The 20,542-nt window shown below is 41.6% G+C and overlaps 1 protein-coding gene and 1 long non-coding RNA gene across 17 annotated transcripts in view; one reads left to right on the top strand and one right to left on the bottom strand.

Moving 5' to 3' along the window:
- Positions 1–20,542, bottom strand: part of KIF21A (kinesin family member 21A) — a 95,576-nt gene that overhangs the window by 33,530 nt on the left and 41,504 nt on the right. For 8 of the 16 annotated variants that reach the window (XM_083463253.1, XM_083463263.1, XM_083463268.1 and 5 more), the window contains exons 8-17: positions 18,042–18,237; positions 16,529–16,718; positions 15,189–15,252; positions 13,529–13,732; positions 8,893–8,931; positions 3,789–3,876; positions 2,700–2,817; positions 2,030–2,218; positions 897–1,096; positions 154–261 (exon numbers count right to left, since the gene is read on the bottom strand). In XM_083463253.1, coding sequence (XP_083319379.1) covers positions 154–261; positions 897–1,096; positions 2,030–2,218; positions 2,700–2,817; positions 3,789–3,876; positions 8,893–8,931; positions 13,529–13,732; positions 15,189–15,252; positions 16,529–16,718; positions 18,042–18,237 — 1,396 coding nt within the window. The remainder of the gene's footprint in view (positions 1–153; positions 262–896; positions 1,097–2,029; positions 2,219–2,699; positions 2,818–3,788; positions 3,877–8,892; positions 8,932–13,528; positions 13,733–15,188; positions 15,253–16,528; positions 16,719–18,041; positions 18,238–20,542) is intronic. The other 8 variants (XM_083463262.1, XM_083463266.1, XM_083463255.1 and 5 more) reach the window with 1 other exon arrangement.
- On the top strand, positions 3,884–11,598 carry LOC310687998. Its single transcript, XR_014516725.1, has 2 exons — positions 3,884–8,007; positions 8,163–11,598. It is a non-coding gene; the product is annotated as an uncharacterized lncRNA (long non-coding RNA).

Below are 20,542 nucleotides of genomic sequence, written 5' to 3'. Positions count from 1 at the left end.
TGAGTAGTCAGCCAAATTCAATCCGCCTATTCATTGCTAAAGCAGTAACAAAATAGCACATGTCAACACCTGAAAACCTTTACAAAGCTTTCAGAAGCTTTTGAAATTCATACAACATAAAAAACCCCCACAGTAGATACATTTATTAATCACCTCTCGTTTTCGCTGCTCCTTTTTCAGCTGAGCAATCTCTCTATTTCTTCTAGATTCATTCATCCTGGCTTTCTCTTGCTCTTCTTTCATTTGCTTCATAAGACGAACCTGTATAAAATTATTCAAATTTTTTATTTTTTATTATTCAAATAAAATTATGCACTCAAATCACATGGGAGAAAGCTGTTTTTGTTTTGCTTTTTGCTACAAGGCTGATGCCCTTTTACCATACTTAATAATCCTTCATTGTAATCACTCTCTTGGTGAGTATTACTGCAATGTGATTTGCTACCTGAACGCTAACAAGCAGTGAGGTAACAGGACCGCCTTCTGAGACATTTTCGAATTCCACAGTTAGCAAGAGTGAATTCAGGCAACTGTTTGCAAAGTGGGAAGCAGAGTTGTCTGCAGTCTCTGCCCTAGCAGTGAGAGTGTCATGCAATTGCACCCAGCCAGAGATACAAGGAAGCAAGGAAGCTTTGAAAAGAAACTTTCCTCACCATTTAGGTGAACGCTTACAAATAGCTTCTCCAAGAAACTGTATACCACAGTAAGTTACTACTTGGTAGGCGGTCATCCTAACTAGATGATCAAAATGGAGAATAATTTCAGTCTTGAACTGACCAGCTTTAACACTCCTTTTTAAGCAGAAAAAACAAATCCATAATGCCAGGGGATTTAGTTCATTGTTCAGGTAGACACGTGCAGCATTGGATTCTGTGCTTCAAAAAAAAAAAAAGTACCTTTGTTTTCTTCATCTCTGCCACATCCTGCTGCAATTTTTTCAGTTGTTTTTCATACTGAGATTGATTTTTAAGTAATCGTGCGTGTTCTTTCTGAGCAGCCTGAAGCCTCTGCAGCTCTTTATTCATGGATTGGAGCTTCTTTTCATACTCTGTTTTAACCTTTTTTGCCTTTTCTTCTGAGCAAGATTCCACCGAACCTATAGAAATGGCAATGGATTTCTCAGTTTATAAATCATGAATCAATACATTCAGTGCCTAACTTGCAATGCCAAGATTTCATTTGCACATTCTTTCTTTTTTTTTGCCAAGGCTTTAGTATGAACGAAAAAGGGATATGCAAAAAATAATTTCCAATATCACATCAATTCCATCCGTCCTCTAAGTTTAGAGTTTTCCAAACTGTGTGTCATGACATGTTAGTGTGTCGGCTGCAGTGTGTAGGTGGGTCACGTGAAAGCTCCCCATGCTCCTACCGGAGCATGTCTAAAAAGTGTGTCACCAACATGGAAAGTCGGGAAAGCGCTGCTCTAAGCGATGCTCAGTGCTAGAGGGCAGTTAACCCATGTTAGGCTGACAACAAGACTATGAGGTAGCTTAGATTGAGAGAAGGCAAGTGACAGATTCTGTGGGAGTTTGAACCAAGGTCTCCTAGTGAGTGGTTACACTGGCTATCTTATTCTATTAAAAATTGTATCCCACTACATTTTGAAGGTCGGCGGTTTGAATCCACTCGACGGGGTGAGCTCCCATTGCTTGGTACCTGCTCCTGCCAACCTAGCAGTTCGAAAGCACATCAAAGTGCAAGTAGATAAATAGGTACCGCTCCGGTGGGAAGGTAAACAGCATTTCCATGCACTGCTATGGTTCGCCAGAAGTGGCTCAGTCATGCTGGCCACATGACCCAGAAAAACTGTCTGTGGCCAAGATGGCTCCCTCAGCCAGTAAAGCAAGATGAGCGCTGCAACCCCAGAGTCGTCTGCGACTGGACTTAACTGTCAGGGGTCTTTTCCCTTTACTTTACATTTTGAGATGATATGGAAGTCATGTCATAAGTATGACTGACACTGGCATGTCCTCACTAAGTTCTCAATGTGGCCTATACAACAGCTTCACAATGGCATTCTTCTTACCCAGATTTTGAAGCACCTGATCTCTTTCAAGTTGGGTATCTCGAATCTTATGTTGTAGCATCATCAGCTTCTCTTCATATTGTCTTTTTAAGGTCTGAAGTCTTCGTTGGCTGTTTTCCAGTTCATCTATCAGCTTCTGTTTTATGGCAATTTCACATGTGATGTTTGCTAGGTCTGCCTGATAGCTTGCTGTAGTTAAAAAAAGCCAAATAAATACAAGCAACACTGTAGCCAATCAGCCTATACAGCTGCAAAAGTTATGTAAACTAGGAATGCACCTGATAAAAGGATGCTAATTTAAGCAAACATTGTACACACTGGTTTTTGCAACAATGGTACACTCCAATTACAGTAGCTTAGTGTAAGTACTAGAACTCTGAAGCAAAAATCCCAGGTCTGGCAGATGTCAAAATGTCTCCATTACATACTTAGACTAGTCATTCAAAAATACTTACATCAACATGTATTTCCTGGAAATGATCATTCAAATTACTAGCCTTTAACATGAAGTTCCCCATCCCTAATTTAACTCAGGACATAGCTGTTAACGGCAGCCTGCACACTGCTTCCCCTAACCCGAAGATGCCCATTTAGGTCTTTGGAAAATTTGACACGAGTTCTCTGCATAAACAGCTGCAAAAATCTCTAATGTTATTGGAGTTGGTGTCACCTTTTTCATCAGAATCAGAATCGGAATCATCCGAGCTTCCCACAACTTCCATGTCATCTTCATCTTCCTCGTCATCTTCCTCGTCATCTTCACGGTCACTAAGCTCCTGACCTTCTTCCTAAAGTAAGAAAAGGAGAAAGAGGATAAAAATGGAATTGCTCCACAAATTCCTTATTTTAAGTACAAAGACAATTTTAACTTTAACCAGTTCATAACTGACTAAATATTCTGCTGAAATACACAACTATTATAAGACTACCTGTGACAGAATTAGTTGCATGTGCTTTGCTTTAATTAATATTTACTTACGAAGTTTACTTATGTCCTTTCTCTGATTGCAGGCTAAGACCCTACCTGCCCGCGGACTGTCTTGCCAGAGTGGTGCGTGCTCTGGTTATCTCCCACTTGGACTACCTCAATGCGCTCTACATGGGGCTACCTTTGAAGGTGACCCGGAAACTGCAATTAATCCAGAATGCGGCAGCTAAACTGGTGACTGGGAGTGGCCGCCGAGACCACATAACACCGGTTCTGAGAGATCTGCCTTGGCTCCCAGTACGTTTCCGAGCACAATTCAAAGTGTTGGTGCTGACCTTTAAAGCCCTAAATGGCCTTGATCCTGTATACCTGAAGGAGCGTCTCCACCCCCATCGTTCAGCCCAGACACTGAGATCCAGTGCCGAGGGCCTTCTGGCAGTTTCCTCATTGTGAGAAGTGAGGTTACAGGGAACCAGACAGAGGGCCTTCTCGGTAGTGGCGCCTGCCCTGTGGAACATCCTCCCTTCAGATGTGAAGGAAATAAGCAGCTATCCTATCTGTAAAAGACATCTGAAGGCAACCCTGTTCAGGGAAGTTTTTAATATTTAACGCTGTACTGTTTTAAACACTTGATTGGGAGCCTCCCAGAGTGGCTGGGGAAACTCAGCCGGATGGGCGGAGTATAAATAAATTATTATTATTATTATTATTATTATTATTATTATTATTATTATTATTTCAAGTTTTGCCTTTCTGAATCATAAAAAGGCAGGGAGGCAGTGCAAGAGTTTTATTAGTATTGACGGAATATATGAAGATCACAATACTTACTGCTTCCAGTTCATTATTCTCTCTTTCAGAAGCGCCCTTTTCGTCCCTCTTCTCCTGCTCATTGTCTGTGCTCTCCTCTTTAACAGTACTATGATAAGCAATACAAAAGGGGTCATAAAATACAAGAAGGAGGTTATTTCCCCTCTCCTCAAACCAACAACCTGGCTAAAGCACCAGCCACAACCTGGTGCTTCACTGAAAGGAGAATGTGAAAGGCAAGGGGCATCACAGTATTCAACATTTTAGCTTCATGGCTTCTTGCAAGATCAAATGGTTTGAAATGGCAAGGAGAACCATAAAGATCCCAACAACTGTTTCCCCCATCATGCATAAAGTTGCATTCTGGAGATTCAGAAGTGGAGCTAAAAGTTAATGGATGGTAAAGTTCAAATGGGAAAAAGGAAAGCATTGCAGACAGACAACCAGAAAGGCACTGGAGAACCGCAGAGTGCCTAAAACCAGCCTTTGCCAACCTTGTGCCCTCCTGATGTTTTGGACTACAACTCCCATCAGCCCCAGCCAGTTGTAGTCCGAAATATCTGGAGCCACCAGGTTGGCAAAGGCTGGTCTACAGCGTGCCAGAGCAGCTTAGAGTTAAGCTGGGTGTAATATATATGCTGGAACCACAGAAGCCAGAAAAATATCCCTAAAATCACAGGCCTGTACATAAAATAATTATGTACTACCCACGGAGATCATTTAAGGAGCAGAAGGAACATCAAAACAGCATACCAAGAAATGCAGGTTTAGCAAGCGTGTGTGTGTGTGTGTGATTGTGTGTGTGTGTGTGTGTGTGTGTGTGTGTGTGTGTTTGTAACAAATGCAAGAAAATCCTAGCTATATTTACTCAGAAATAAATCCCATTGAGTTCAACGGGGCTCAGTCCCTTGCAAGTGTGTTTCGGATTGCAACCTTAATCATGGAGGAATGGGCCCCAGGCAATTTATGGATTCTTCAAAATTAGCTGTCCCACACATATGGATCTTAGATGAGCTGCTTGTGTGATGGCTCCCCCAAACCTTTCTTGGCCAGTTTAAAAGGTGGGCAGAGCCCCAACATCAGTCCTAGGCTGGGTGACAAACTCCCCTGCAGTGGGGCAAACTATGGGCTACCAAAGAAAACGCAAGTGGCTCATAGGATGCCCACTCCTGTACACTCTGGATAGAAGTATCCTGATTACAGTTATCCACACTACAATAATCTCTAACTTGCAACATATAATATGCAGTGTGCCTTTGACTTCCAGCTGGTACAAAGTAGAGAGTTAACACTGACTGGTGAATGCAAGCATATTATGCCACACATTTGTCACAAGCTATGGCTTATAGTCTGTTTACAGGTCCAATTCAGAGTGCCGGTGCTAGACTGAGCCTAGGTCACATGAAGGATTGCCTCTTCACACATGCAAGGACCCTAAGCTTATCTTAAGAGCTCCTTCTATGAGTACCCCTATAAAACGAGAGGCACCTATTGAAAAAGTTCCTCTGCTACAAACCTTGCAGTAAAAACCTTTCCTAGTCTGCATCTGTGCCATCTTTTAAGTTTTTTATTGTTTGTTTGTTTGTTTGCCACCCTAAGCTCCTTTGGGAAGAAGGAAGAGTATGATATAAATTTAATTTAAAACAATAATGATAAAAGTAATAAGGAGAAGCTTGTTATCTTCTCCGGCTTTTTAATCTTAAAACATTTTAAATATATATTTTTGGATCTGTTCTATAAATCATATTCTCCACTACTGGTCTTAGTATGGGTTTGTTCTGTTGCTCTTTGTATTCTGTTTTATATTTTATTTTCATGTTGTGTGGTATTAATTTATTTTTCCTTCTAAACCATCTTGAGAACTGTTATGTACTGAAGTTCTCACCCTGGGCCAGCAGGGGGATACTGTAGATAGTTCAGGTCCACATATGCAAATAAGGGATCGAAAGTGACGTTCAGTGATTGGATAGTTATAGAAAATAACTGTTACTGTTACTGTTGTGTTCTAGTGGAGCTCTATATAAGCAGGCTGGCAGAACAGTTCAGTTCTGTTCTGGCCTGTGAATAAACAAGAGCTGTTTGAAGAATCGCTGTGTCGTCTGATATGTTTACCCATAACTTAACAAGAACTGTGGCCATTGAGCAGTATTTAAATACTGAAAACAATGAAGAAGAAGAAGAAGAAGAAGAAGAAGAAGAAGAAGAAGAAGAAGAAGATTCATCCACACATACATAATGTTATTTTTTATCTATCTTGAGTCTTCAGGAGTGGATGAAAAGAAATGTAAATAAATAACATCTAACACATTACAATTTTTTGTCAGACTTCTCTAATGCGATAGGGTAGTAAAGAGGAAATAATTGTAAAGCACAGCTAAAAATGTGATCAGCAAACAACAGAAGTCATAAAATGAAGGGCAAAGAAGATGCAAATAAGCCACTGGTGCTGGTATAGGACGAGAAACACGTCTACAACATTTAGCAAGCTCATGTATTCAATGGAGAAAAACAAACAGATAGAACAAGGTCACCAGCCAATCAAATGCTAAACCTAAGCATTGAGCCTTTCTTGGTCTCAGCTGAAAGCCACCCTTTCTTAATACCTTCTTTCCCAATATGACTAATTCTAGTGACACAAGAGGAAGAGGGGCAAGTGTCTTTTTAAAAAGTGACACTAGCTGCATGGAGCTCCCGTACAAAGTTTTTTCCAGGCAGTTTCCATGGAGCCCATCTGTGCTAAAAGGCAAGTGAGATGCTTTGCTGCCACAGCTGTTATCCTTTAGATTCCCAGACCTAAACAGATGAATGGGTGGCTTATAGTCTTTTCTTCTCCTATTCACATGCTTCCAATGCTCTCCCCTCTACGGTGTGTTAATAATCCACACAGTCATCTTGGTCCGCCCGCTTCTTGGTATGTTAAGATCGTCCTTGCAATTCTTTGAACTTGAATCAATGCTCTTGTAAATGTAAGTTCACAACTGACTCACGCTCTATACTCAAGATCATTAATACTTTACAAGAAATCCCATACCTAATGCATCCTGGGAACAGATTGGCTTTCAGTGAAGCCCCAATCCCATCATTGACTCCCTTCGCCCCTGAAGCTAGATTGCAAAACTGGTTGCAAAACTAGTTATTCCCAAAGTACACACTGTGGCTAACCTAATCCTAACTCCACAATCCTGAATTCAATAGGACTTACTTCTCAGTAGGCATAGGTAAAGGTAAAGGGACCCCTGACCGTTAGGTCCAGTCGCGGACGACTCTGGGGTTGCGGTGCTCATCTTGCTTTACTGGCTGAGAGAGCCGGCGTTTGTCCGCAGACAGCTTCTGGGTCATGTGGCCAGCATGACTTATGGCGAACCAGAGCAGTGCACGGAAATGCCGTTTACCTTCCCACCAGAGTGGTACCTATTTATCTACTTGCACTTGACGTGCTTTCAAACTGCTAGGTTGGCAGGAGCAGGGACCGATCAATGGGAGCTCATCCCGTTGCGCGGATTTGAACCGCCGACCTTCTGATCAGCAAGACCTAGGCTCAGTGGTTTAGACCACAGCGCCACCCGCATCCCATTAGTTAGTTTTGCACAATTGATGTGCTCGTCTGATTTCATCCTGGCTTGACAAACAGTTACTCCACCAATGACATCACCCTACTCATCCTTAAGATATTATTCCCCCAAAGCTTCTCAATTTTTTTTTTTTTACATTTTGGACTGAAGGCCCTGGGATGTCTAGCAATCGTCCTACCCTCTTACCCTATTCTTCATCTATTTCAAATTGCAAAATAGGGAAAAGAATCTCTGAAGGCCACTGTTGGCAGTGGACAGATAAGATCAGGACAAAGGCTCATCAAGTCCAGAATCATGTCCACACAGCAACCAACCAGGACTTGAGTAGAACAGCTCTCCCCCATCTGGTATTCGGCGGGGGGCATGAATATAACACAGCCATTGCGGTCAGTAGCGACTGACAGCTAGCAAAGCACAGGCCTATGGAACACAGATTATAATTTTAGCAGAGCAGATTTTAAGGTTAGATTACCATTAAGCTTTGCTTATGAACTTTTTAAAAACAAAAAAACCAGCAGCATTTAGGGGTAAGAAAGAAGGTTTGGGTCTAGGTTTAGGAAAGAAGTGAAGTATTTCGGAAGATGTGCATTTTCTGCATTGCAGGGAGTTAGGCTAGAAATCGGGGTCCCTCCCAGCTCTACAATTCTGATTCTACGTAGGTATAACCAGTGGTGTAGCGTGGGTTGTCAGCACCCGGGGCAAGGCAAGTAATTTGCGCCCCCTAACCTGTGGATTTGCGCCCCCTAACCCTAACCCCCAGATGTTGCGCCCGGTGCCACCGTCCCCCCCTGCACCCCTCACGCTACGCCACTGGGTATAACAGGCAAAGTGCTATCCTTGGGAATCCTCTCTCTTTGTTGGTAGTTTTATTAATTTTTTTAAATAAAAAGTTATAGGCTATATGTTAATTGCGTTCATATTTCTTTTGCATCTTGATAAGTATTTATAATTATCAGTGGAATTATTAGTGCCACTCTGGACCTAAGCCAATCAGTGTCCTTGCCTTGCATGCTGCAGGAAGCTCTGCCTTGCCTTAAAGTAGATATGTAAAGGAAGTTTGGCACAACCCAATTCACTGAATCCAAGCCAGAATGAAAATTGTTTGCTGTTAATGAAGTTAAAATAGTTATACTCTAGAGTTACTGCATATGCTGTGGTTTACTGATCTACTTTTCAGTTGAATTAGGCCGCTGTTAGGAAAATCGGTTGAATATAGAAACAATTGCATTTGTCTCCAGATTATGCATTGATCTCAACAATGGGTATTTTGAAATGGGTTCTAGTTTACACCCAGCCCCTTTAAACTGCTCTGGTTAACTTTAAAACGAGGTATACGCGTCAGTGTTTTATGTGCTAGCAGTGTGTGTGTGTGTGTGTGTGTGTGTGTGTGTGTGTGTGTATAACAGGGAGGGGAATTAGTCTTGCAATAAAAAATAAAAACCACAATCATGTGATTAAATTCTAGGGTTAGATCTATGTGGCACAGTTTGTGGTTTGTTTGCTTGTTTAAAAAAAAATGACAGTTTAATTAAAAACCTGTGAAACATTCCAACCTTCTTTCTTCTTGACTGCTTTCCTCAAGTTTCTGCAGCCTTCAAAAGCAGGAGGGTACAGTATTGGAAGGGCCAAGCCAATGAAGGACAAACCAGACAGTGAAAAGCGAGAGCGACAAGAAGGTTAAGAAAAGATGACACATGAGCTTGTGGTTTTCAAATGATTTTCTTTTTTTTTTTTCTTTTAAAAGGAAAAATACACTGTCAAAAGAGCACAAGTTGTAAAAAGGCAATACATTCTTCACAAACGGGACCCTGCAACGAGGCCTCCCTGTTCAGGACTCCATACGCTACATTCCATGCACCTTGTCTGTCCCCCACTGTTTTCCGTCCCTCCGGAAACATTTGTTCAGCATTCTGTGGCCTAAACCTATTTTGTACTCCTGAAAACAATCGGGTTTTCCCAAGCCTGCTGCTAACTTTCTCTTGTCTGTTGGTGAAGGCAGAACTTAACAGCTTGGATATTGGATATAGAGGGAACGACAGCTGGAAAATTCATAGAAAACAGAACAGATCCTGCGTACAGGGAAGGTTTCCTGTGCAGGTCCCACTGAAATGAACATAAGCTGCACAGGAAGGCTTCCTAGGGGTGATGAATCTATCCATGCATTTTCAATAGGAGGAAGCCATTTACTACCATCATTTACTGCCAAAGAAGCTGGCTTGTTTGCTCCTATCACAACTGCCTCCTGAAGGCACACAATCAGCTTTTAGTAGTGAAACAATGTCCTTCAGCTGGGAATTTTTTCAAAGTTCTTTGGAGGAACAGCAGATTAAGTGACATACATATAGCTATTTTGTTTGGGTGTTGTTTTTTAAAAAAGGACAATTTTATCATATTTGGCGGGGGGGTTGCATACTGGACATTTCCTTCTGCAGGAAAACTTAGTTAATGGATACGTTACACCTGTTTTCAGTCTTTAAACCATATTATGAGAATGGACAACTACCCAGCTGAAAAAAATTGAGCCCTAAGATTTTGAAACACACACACTTTAAAAACTTACTCCACCGTGCATTCTGAAAACCCCCAAACTCTTTACATCGTTGTAATGCTGAGATAATTTTTTTAGAATTCAAAATATGACCATTAGTGCTTGTTAGAAAAACGAAAAACACATCTCAGAAGAAATGAAAAGGTGAAATTTTTCTGCATTAGATGTAGGCATCCTAGCAGTGGAGATCTATGTGCATGATTAAGGTTGAGACTGCTGAAATCTTAATATGGGACTGAAATTATAGACCAACTTGAAATGGAGAATATAATGGAATATACAATAGCGAATGATAACAATGTGCAATTTTTTAATACCTTAGCTGAGAAAGATATAGGTATTTTGGAAGAATCTTCCAAAACTCATTAAGCTCTAAACATTTGCAGTATCATTTGAACTTGCAGTGTAAAAAAACCTCTTATTTCTGGCTAAATATTTTTAAAAGCAGGTTGCTAAAACTCTTTCCGAGCACAATTCAAAGTGTTGGTGCTGACCTTTAAAGCCCTAAATGGCCTCAGTCCAGTATACCTGAAGGAGCCTCTCCACTCCCATCGTTCTGCCTGAAGTCCAGCTCCGAGGGCCTTCTGGCGGTTCCCTCACTGCAAGAAGCGAAGTTACAGGGAACCAGGCAGAGGGCCTTCTCGGTGGTGGCGCCCGCCCTGTGGAACACCCTCCCACCAGATGTCAAAGGAAAAAACAACTACCAGACTTTGAGGAGACATCTGAAGGCAGCCCTGTTTAGGGAAGCTTTTAATATCTGAAGGACTATTGTATTTTAATATTTTGTTGGAAGCTGCCCAGAGTGGCTGGGGAAACCCAGCTAGATGGGCGGGGTATAAATAATAAATTATTATTTTATTATTATTATTTCCATTGCTCTCTAGACAACCTTTACCGTGATTTTGAGAAACTACAACTAACAACCTTAGGAAAAAGAAAGAGTACAAATATTGCAGAAATGCACGTCCAGACGACAGCAAGCGTAGGCGACCTTGTCAATCTCACCTATCAATCACATGACACCATTATGACTGGCAGCTGGGTGTTGGGAACTGTAGCACAAGCGGCGTTGCCAGTTCTACGCTCATCACTTTTAAGAAGTGCCAAGTGTTTAACTAGCAACGCACTTCCTTCTCCCCACTTCCTGCCCACCAGCTGATGGAGAAAGAACCCTGCATTCTGTAGACCACTTCTGTAGACCACAATTGGGACACAGCCAAATTGAGAAGGTTTCCACCCCCACTTACTGCTTGGGCTGTGAGCGCCTGTTCCCTGCTGACTGACAGGTGGCTATGGTTTGAGGGAAATGGCCTCATGAGCCAAACAAGACTCTCTGGCAGTCCAAGATTGGCCTGAAGGCCGGAGGTCCCCCATTCCAAACCATTAGGGAAGTAAATTGGTTTTCCTCTGCATTGCAAACAATTCCTTGCATGCCACCCCAGCCTTGACCACAGTGCTTTTGTGGTTTGTCTGTCCACCTCCTTTTCTCTGACCATTGGATTTCTTGACAGCAGCCTTGTTAAAGTCCAGAGCGCAGGTCCGACTACGCTCTATTTTCCCTTGCTTCTGTATAATGAAACTCAAGAAAACATGATCACTTGCACCGATTCCCTGCACTTTCACTTTGCCAATCAGTTCCTCCCTGTTGGTGAGGACCAGGTCGAAGACAGATAACCCCCTTGCTGCTTCTTCCACCTTCTGGGAAATGAAATTGTGAACGAGGCAACTGAGAAATTTGTTGGACCTTACATTCTTGGCAGAGTTCCAACAGATATCAGGGTAGTTGAAGTCTCCCACGAGTACTTCAGAACCCAGCACCACAACATGTTTTAGGAACATTGTGTTTGTGGTGAACAAGAGGCCTTTTCAGATCGTGCAAATCTTATTACTGGGGAAAACCCCTGATAAGCTTCCAAGGACATCTATGTTTCTCCAAGGGAAAGCCTGAAACTGCAACCATACATCAAAGTTCAGCGATAAGGTGACAGGCACAACGATTTTGCTCTGTATCTCAGAGACACAGTCACAACACTAAAATACAAAACTGGGCTACAAGTAAATTGTGCTTTTCTGATACAACTTCCTAGTTCAGTTATCCTTATACACTTATGCAGAGCTGTCAAGTCTTATGAACTTGACCTGAGAATTAGATTTAACTCAAAACTAACAAAGTCTATCTTTTCTTTCCTCAGTTACCATTATAAGGGGGAGGGGGAAATTAAAGACACTGGGGATTTCCAATCAAAAGTTGATAATGATTATGAATTAGATGAAAAGCAAGTTTTTAAATGGCTCATCTTCAGTCATGTAAAACTAAGTCATTCAAATGAGTTCTAGAGTTCAGATCTGTTTCCTGGCTACAGAAGAAAATGGCCAACACACACAAAGAGACTAATGACACAGTTTAGGATACCTTCTAGATATAATCACCATATTTGAGGGAAGACCGCTCAATAAGGTCTTCATCTTAGGCTGCTACTTCCACAACAACCGGCTGTTATATTTTACATTTAGCCAACAAAAAAACCAGCCAGTTAGCAAGCAGTAAACACTCATAATCAAACAGAAAATGAATGTGTTTGCTCTGACTGATGCATTTGTTTCACTGTAAGCTTGTTGCACATAGATAAAACACAATGTAAGTGTCATTAAATAGGAAATGAAGGACAACTGTCTACCTGTAGGGAAACTGCTTATAGTTACTGGTTCCTTGTTTTACTTATTAACACAGCCTAAAATAATCCAGTGGTTGATGGAAGATTTGGGAGGATTAGAAGTTAAGGGGGGAATCAAATGGAGTATGGAAATGCAGAGATGTTGCAAGTCAGGCATAGGCTGGATATGAAGAAAGAAAAACAAGCCATTTTAACAATAACCAATTGTAAATCTCAATGGCTGCTATATGTGTCTTTCAAATTAAGCAACTACACTATACCTAGTAGAACTTTTATTTTTAACTGGAGCTTCCAAAACATTCATAGCTCAGTATTCTCTTCCAAGTAAGAATATGTACATAATCCACTGAGCTCGTTCACATGCAACACTAAACCATGATTTGGCACCATATGCACAAAATAGAATGAGCCTGACAAAAGGTTTGCACATTCCCTTCTCAGCTGGCAGAAAAACTTCGTTGCACTTAGTTTCACTTCAAAGAATCCTAGCTTACTGTAATGTATGGACAAAAGGTTGTAGTTTAAAATGAACTCTGCTTAGTTTAACAAGCCAGTTTCACAACCCATGGTCTGGTGTTATCCTGCTTAGACGTTAACCAGGGTTTGCTTCAAACCATCGTGGGTTTGTACATAACACGCCAGAATTCTTTGAAGTGAAACTAAACACTAGAAAAGCCATTCTCCCACCTGCATAGGAGAAGAAGGTGAGATGGGAGCAAACAAGCGCAACGCTATGCTCAAACTCATTTTAGCTTGCGTATGTAGTGTTAACCAAGGTTCAACATTACATGCAAACCAGGCCATAGCTGCAGACTGTAGAGATGAAGACTTGGCTAAGTGTGCGCAGGATTTATGCAGCTGTTATTGCAGTCAAGTGCCCAAAGAAGGGCTTTTCTTCATCTCACAATTAAAAGTACCCTGGTTAAAACAGACAGCATTCTTTGCAAACGTAGTTTAAAATAGTACCTCTTTTTCTTCTTCTTTTCTTTTTTCTTCAGTTTTTCCAAGTCTTTTTTCGCTAAGTCAATAATCTCGATTGTCTCTTTATCAGAGGGAAGCATCGAAGCAGAAAATGAAGAGGGGCCACCAAAGTACGTTGACCTCGTTGAGGCCCTCGACAAGTTGCGGCGAAGATTTTCATTCACTGCCTCACTTTCCAGTAGTTTTGCCCTGGGCACAGAAAATTGTAGAAATGAAAGCGGAAATGGAAAATGTCAGTATACGTTTTTGTTAAATATTTTTCTAAAAGAATATTCAAGGTTCTAGCCAACTGCTTCACACAAACATTTTTAAATAAAAATAAAAATACAGTGGTACCTCAGGTTAAGTACTTAATTCGTTCCGGAGGTCCGTTCTTAACCTGAAACTGTTCTTAACCTGAGGCACCATATTAGCTAATGGGGCCTCCCGCTGCGGCCATGCCACCGAAGCACAATTTCTGTTCTCATCCTGAAACAAAGTTCTTAACCCGAGGTACTATTTCTGGGTTAGCGGAGTCTGTAACCTGAAGTGTATGTAACCTGAAGCATATGTAACCTGAGGTACCACTGTACTAAAATGGGTTCCTGGGGTGCCATATGTAAGCAATATTATATTAATGCCAGATGTTTTCACAAGTGATGATTAAGCACCTTGTTCCAATGTACTGTCTTGCTAATGTATTACAGCAACAGCAACACAACTTAAAGACTAATAAACTTATTTCATGGAATCTTAGAACTGTAGAGGTGGAAGGGACCAGAAGTATCATCTAATCCAATCCCTTGCAATGCAGAAATCTTTTGCCCAACGTGGGGATCCAACCTACAACCCTGAGATTAAGAGTCTCATGCTCTACCAACAGCTTTCATTAGATTCATAGAGTGGGCAGTAAGGGAATACATTTACGGGTGCATGTGATCTGCTTCAGATATAATGCTCAAATATGGCTCTCCGTCTTAGCTGAAGGCTACTGAAACAAGCCAATGTCATAAATCTTGATTTGAAATTTTCTCAGTTCAGTAAACCAATAGTCAACTAACCACAGTTTGTCTAGGTTTGAACTCAGCGCTTATTGTGGTTAGCTAAAAATGGAATCAAAAGCTTCTGTCCTTCTCCTTGAGGCCATACTAAATGAAGAAAGGGGACGTATGAACACATGAGCAGCTACATTCACAGACTGCTAAATCATGATCTAACATTTCCAAGCAAGGTCACACACTCACTAGCGGTAAGAATAAGGCAAAAAAATAAAATAAAAAAATAAGTGGAGTCCTTTGGTGTGTCCCACTCTGATACCAAACACAGATTAACCGAAGATCCGGTGGAAAATGCTCACAGAGCTACGTGAATCCACTTAAGGCAGCTCAAATACAGGAACTGATAATGTTCTGTTCTAATTATACTTTCTAGAAAGTCAGCTATTTAATTATTGGACAACTGCTGTTCAGGGTCATTAGAAATAACCTTGGGATGAAGAACAATGCTTTTTAGAGCCATGGTGAACCACTAACAAGAGTCCTACCAGGTTACACATATAGACAATACATTTTAACCACATAGACTGATAGAGCTACGCATAGATTCTACATTCTAGGGGGGAAACACAAGCGAGACAAAATCACAAAAGATGTCAAATGAATAATACCTGAGATCCTCAATTTCCTTGATGTAGTTATGAATCATGTTGCTGATTTCTTCATTACCTTCTCCTTTAAAAAGACAACAACCAATATTAGAGTGTGTTTATTAGAATGGCAGACAGACACAAAATGTTGTTATCAGGATTGCATGGGGACCAGCATTTAATATTCAGAAGGGGAAATTAAATCTTCACAGGCAAGGAGGCAAGGGAGGGCTGGCCCACCCATGAGGCAAGGTGAGATGACGCCTCAGGTGGCACAATCCACAGGGGCAGCAGAACCAGTTTCCAAGGAATGCATTGCTTGCTGTTTCTGTCGCTGCACTCTCCCCTTATGCCTGATGTAGATCTTCACTCCCAAAATATATTGGGCCAGCCCTGTGCCAAGGGGTTCACAGGAAATATGGATTTATGTAGACAAATCAGTGGTAAGTTACAGGGAACCAGGCAGAGGGCCTTCTTGGTAGTGGTGCCCACTCTGTGGAACACCCTTCCATCAGATGTCAAAGAAATAATGTATTTTTAACCTTCTGTTGGAAGCCGCCCAGAGTGGCTGGGGAAACCCAGCCAGATGGGCAGGGTAGAAATAATAAATTATGATGAATGTGTACAAGAAAGGGTTAGTTCGCAGAATGTACAGTTTCAGTTTTACTGAACAGTTCAGGTTTACTCAAATTATCTATGTTTGGGAATGGGCAGAATGTAGATAGGGATCCACTGGGCATCTCTGGGGCAATTTGCAGTAGATTGGAAAGGGTTACCAATTTTCTCTCGATTAACAATAGCAACAAACAAAGCAACATTTTACATCTAAATTAGGCTGCTGAAATGAAGACTTTCGTGTGAGGTTTTTGTTTGTTTGTTTGTTTGTTTATGCCGTTTATACGCCAAAACAGCTTCTAAGCAGTCTGCAGCTATAAAATCAATTACAGAATACGTGTGTGTGTGTGTGTGTGTGTGTGTGAGAGAGAGAGAGAGAGAGAGAGAGAGAGAGAGAGAGAGAGAATGAAATATATGCATATATATGTTTTGTTCTTTGTTCAATTCTGGTAGTGAAAATAAATTTTGTAGTTCAAATTGTGCTCAGGCATGTCCTGTTCTTTAATTGTAGCTGCATGTTTTTTGCACCTAGTTTTAGTTGATAAACCTTTGGGTTCCAGTAAAACACACACACACACCCCTAGTAGATCTCACAAACCTGAAGTCTGCGCTCCCTCTGGCTCTGTGCATTACTAACTTGAGGAAGCCCCTATACTTGTGAAACAAGGAGGTGAACAATGCCCAAGAGCCTTTGCAGACAAAGTATGAGACATACAACGTTTTTCGGCGAGAAGAGTACACAGTACCTGCTCTGGCCAGGACCTGGTTGGCCTGATCACTCACAAGCTGTGTGATTCGGGCTCTCAGTGCATCAATAGTCTCTTGCATTGCCTTTATCCTGACTCGGAGGTTGTTGTTTTCTGTTTGCAGCATGGCATTCTCATGAAACATGTCATTGACGCTTTCCATACCTTCCTCATCAATAATCCTTTTGCCCTAACAGATGATGAAGACAAATTACACATTGTTAATGGATCTCAGGAAAATGACTTGATGGCTAGAGCAGGGTGAAAAAGAAACCCATTAGTGCAAGGATTTGTGTTTGCGCCCTCCATCCCCAATTCTGCTGCAGAGGTTGGGGAACCACTGGAACAGATTTAGAAGGAAGTGGGGGAAGGAGAGAGTGAGCTCTGCTGTGCAAACGTGAATCCTTACACTTATTAAAGCACATCAGATACAAGTCCTGGATTTTAGCATTTCTGAGCAGAAATGAGTCAAGATTTGGGGCTTTGTGAGAAGGTCTCCAATAAGTTTATCAGCAAGCGAGGTTTAGTATAAACTGTTGCTACTCTGGTTCTTAATTCTGGCCAGGTTACATAAAATCTACCCAGAAGTTCACTGGTTTCAAATGTGCCACAAATGCACATACAGCGGTACGTCAGGTTAAGTATTTAATTCGTTCCGGAGGTCCGTTCTTAACCTGAAACCGTTCTTAACCTGAAGTACCACTTTAGCTAATGGGGTCTCCCATTGCTGCCACGGTGCCAGCATGCGATTTCTGTTCTCATCCTGAGGTAAAGTTCTTAACCCGAGGTTCTACTTCCAGGTTAGCGGAGTCTGTAACCCGAAGTGTTTGTAACACGAGGTACCACTGTATATTACATATGTGGTGGGAGTGCCAGATCATTCATGACAGGCACGGCCAAACTTGGCCCTCCAGATGTTTTGGGACTACAACTCCCATCATCCCTAGCTAACAGGACCAGTGGTCAGGGATGATGGGAACTGTAGTCCCAAAACATCTGGAGGGCCAAGTTTGGCCATGCCTGATTTATGATTTTCGGAGACAAATTAATAATAGCATACAGCGGGATTCACTCTCTCCTGTGCTGTTCTTATTTCACTGGCTTGCGAAGCATATCCCTGCAAGCCTGATATTTTTAATCAGGTTTTTGCCAACAGCAGAAAGGACAGTGTGGACCCGCAGTTGGAAAGAGTCACAAGCTCTGTCTGTTAGGAAATGGCTGCTTAAATGTCTGGAGCTAGCAGAAACTGATATGAAATAGCTTATCTGGCTTACAGGAAACATTGGAGTTTCCAGAATGTAAACTAAGCTTTGCTGATGGAAACAAAGTACCCACTTGTCCCACTCTGAAGCATATGGGGGGGTTTTTTAATTTAAAAAAAATCAATTATATGAGGGACACACGCCTCTCTTTACCATGGAAGGAGGGGGAGAGGAGGAACAAACCTGGACATGCAAAATGGTTCAATGTAGCAGCCAAGGACTACTGAGGAAAACATTATAATGAGTATTACCGTTTTATACTCCATGAGTTCCATCTGGAGCCGCGTGATCTCGCTCCGCAGAGCATTAATCTGCTGGCTAGCCCTGTCCTGATTAACCATCACCTTGTTCTTGATATTTCGTGCCCGGTTTGCATACTTCAAAGTGTTCAAGGTTTCCATGAAATCTCTGTCTGAGGGGCTTACGCAGGCGATCATGACGGTTTGGCTGCAGGTTAGAAACAGTCCAGGTTTTATCAACGGAAGCAAAAAAGCAAGGGCAGCGCTGTGTGCCACTGCTACATATAAACAAAAGATGATAAATACACTAACATGCTTCATCAGAACTTTAAAACCAAGCAAAACTGTTTGTATTGTTCCCAACCAAAGGTATGTAAAATGTATCCAGAAATTATTTGCACCTTGCTAATAATACGGGGGGGGGGGGGAGTTCTTTCTAAATGAATAAATAAATGAAAGTTGCAGCTCGCAGCATTTTAACAAGGCACAATGGTGAACACAGCTGCACAAAACAAAATGAAAATCACGAGTGTATCAGCTGATGAATTCCATCTCGGGCAGAAGACCAAAACTGACCTATTTTTGCTTCTTTATAGAAGCTGCTGGAAGTATAGCTGTATCTTGTAACACTACTTTGAAGGCCTGCACGCTTATCTGATCCTATCAAAATATTTTAAACACAGGCATATCTGCAAGAAGCTCCAAGCAATGAAGTGAATATACCCGTATTTTTCGCTCTACAAGACGCACCAGACCACAAGATGCACCTAGTTTTTGGAGGAGGAAAACAAGAAAAAATATATTCTGAATCTCAGAAGCCAGAACAGCAAGAGCGATCGCTGCGTAGTGAAAGCAGCAATCCCTCTTGCTGTTCTGGCTTCTGTGATAGCTGCGCAGCCTGCATTCGCTCCATAAGACACACACACATTTCCCCTTACTTTTTAGGAGGGAAAAAGTGAGTCTTATAGAGCAAAGAATATGGTACTTAGCAAAACACCATATGGGCAGCAGTAGGTTAACTCTTAGAACGTTAACTGGGCTGAGAACAAAACACAAGAATAATATTATGTCAGTTTGTACATAATCCAAAGTGCTGACCATTAAAATGCTCTTCAATTTTAGCAGATTACAAAGGACCCAAATGAAAGTGCATAATTATGTGTGGAAATGCCACCTTGTGGAATTAGTCACCAATACGTTTCCACAAGATCTTTTGTTTGTTCTAGTCCCCCTGCCGCCGCCCCTGCTATTATGTCTCTCTGATTTTTATTTTTTGCTTACACTGCAATTCATTTTGTCGCTATCACTGAATAGTAAGTTCTGACCTTTCCCAGCATCCTCCACCCTCCTCTCCAGCAAAAATATACTACAGTGGTGCCTCGCAAGACGAAAAGAATCCGTTCCGTGATTCTCTTCGTCTAGCGGTTTTTTCGTCTTGCGAAGCAAGCCCATTGACGGATTAGCGGATTAGCGCTACTAGCGGCTTTTAGCGGCTTATCTGCTGATCGGATCAGCTGATAAGCGGCTTAGCGGCTTAGAAAAAAGGGGGAGAAAGGGAAGAAAACCAGCAGGAACTCGCAAGACATTGTCGTCTTGCGAAGCAAGCCCATAGGAAATTCGTTTTGCGAAGCACCTCCAAAACGGAAAACTCTTTCGTCTAGCGAATTTTCCGTCTTGCGAGGCATTCGTCTTGCGGGGCACCACTGTATAGCTTAACTAAGGAATGAATAAAAAAATGTTACCCATCTGAATTATTACACAACACCATGAATTTGTCTTATTGCAAGTTACAGTCTCTGAAACAGAGACTGTCTTCTTGCCTTTACTTTAAATACTTTCACTCTGTGTTTATATTTTAAAAAATAATAATCAAATAGGCTTCTATAACGTCAAAGCTTATTTGTATTCTGAATACAGTAGTACGTCTGAGGGCTATTTTAGATTAGGCTTCTTTGCAGTGTATACCAATAGAATGTGGTCAATATTCAGCAGATTTAGATGCATGAATAAGGTTTAGCACAGCAATGTACTTATTTTCATGTCCGCCAAAGACACTTGCACTGCTGAACTGAACAGCTATCTTTCAAAAGCCGCTTGCTCTTTCAGTGGCTACAGTGGAAAAATAAGAAATCACAAGCATGTGCATAGTTTCACTTCACTGGAGCCATTGGGTTGGAGCCAAAGATTGACCAGGCAGGAGGCTGCTTGTACAATCAGTGGTGTGTAGCGATAGTGTGGACCTGTTAATATTTCTGCAGCAGGGCCCCTCGTCTGCAAATCCGAGAGTGACCCAATGAGCATGAAAGGGGAGCTTTTAAGCCACTATATGCTCCAAAACTAAGCAATTAAGAACGGTGAAAACACAAGGGAGCTTCAGTTTCAAGATAATGGTTTGCAAGTTCTGTTACGTCCAATGGAACCTAATGGAAAACACTATCTGAAAGAAGATACTACAAATCATTTGCCCATGTATGTGCACAGAAAACAGCAGATCTGGCTGAAAGGCAACACGC

The sequence above is a fragment of the Podarcis liolepis genome, assembly GCF_965112155.1.
Source record: "Podarcis liolepis genome assembly, chromosome: 10".
Classification (NCBI taxonomy): Eukaryota; Metazoa; Chordata; class Lepidosauria; order Squamata; family Lacertidae; genus Podarcis; species Podarcis liolepis.
The sequence above is the reverse complement of the archived record's forward strand: the minus strand, read 5'-3'. Positions and strand labels throughout refer to the sequence as shown.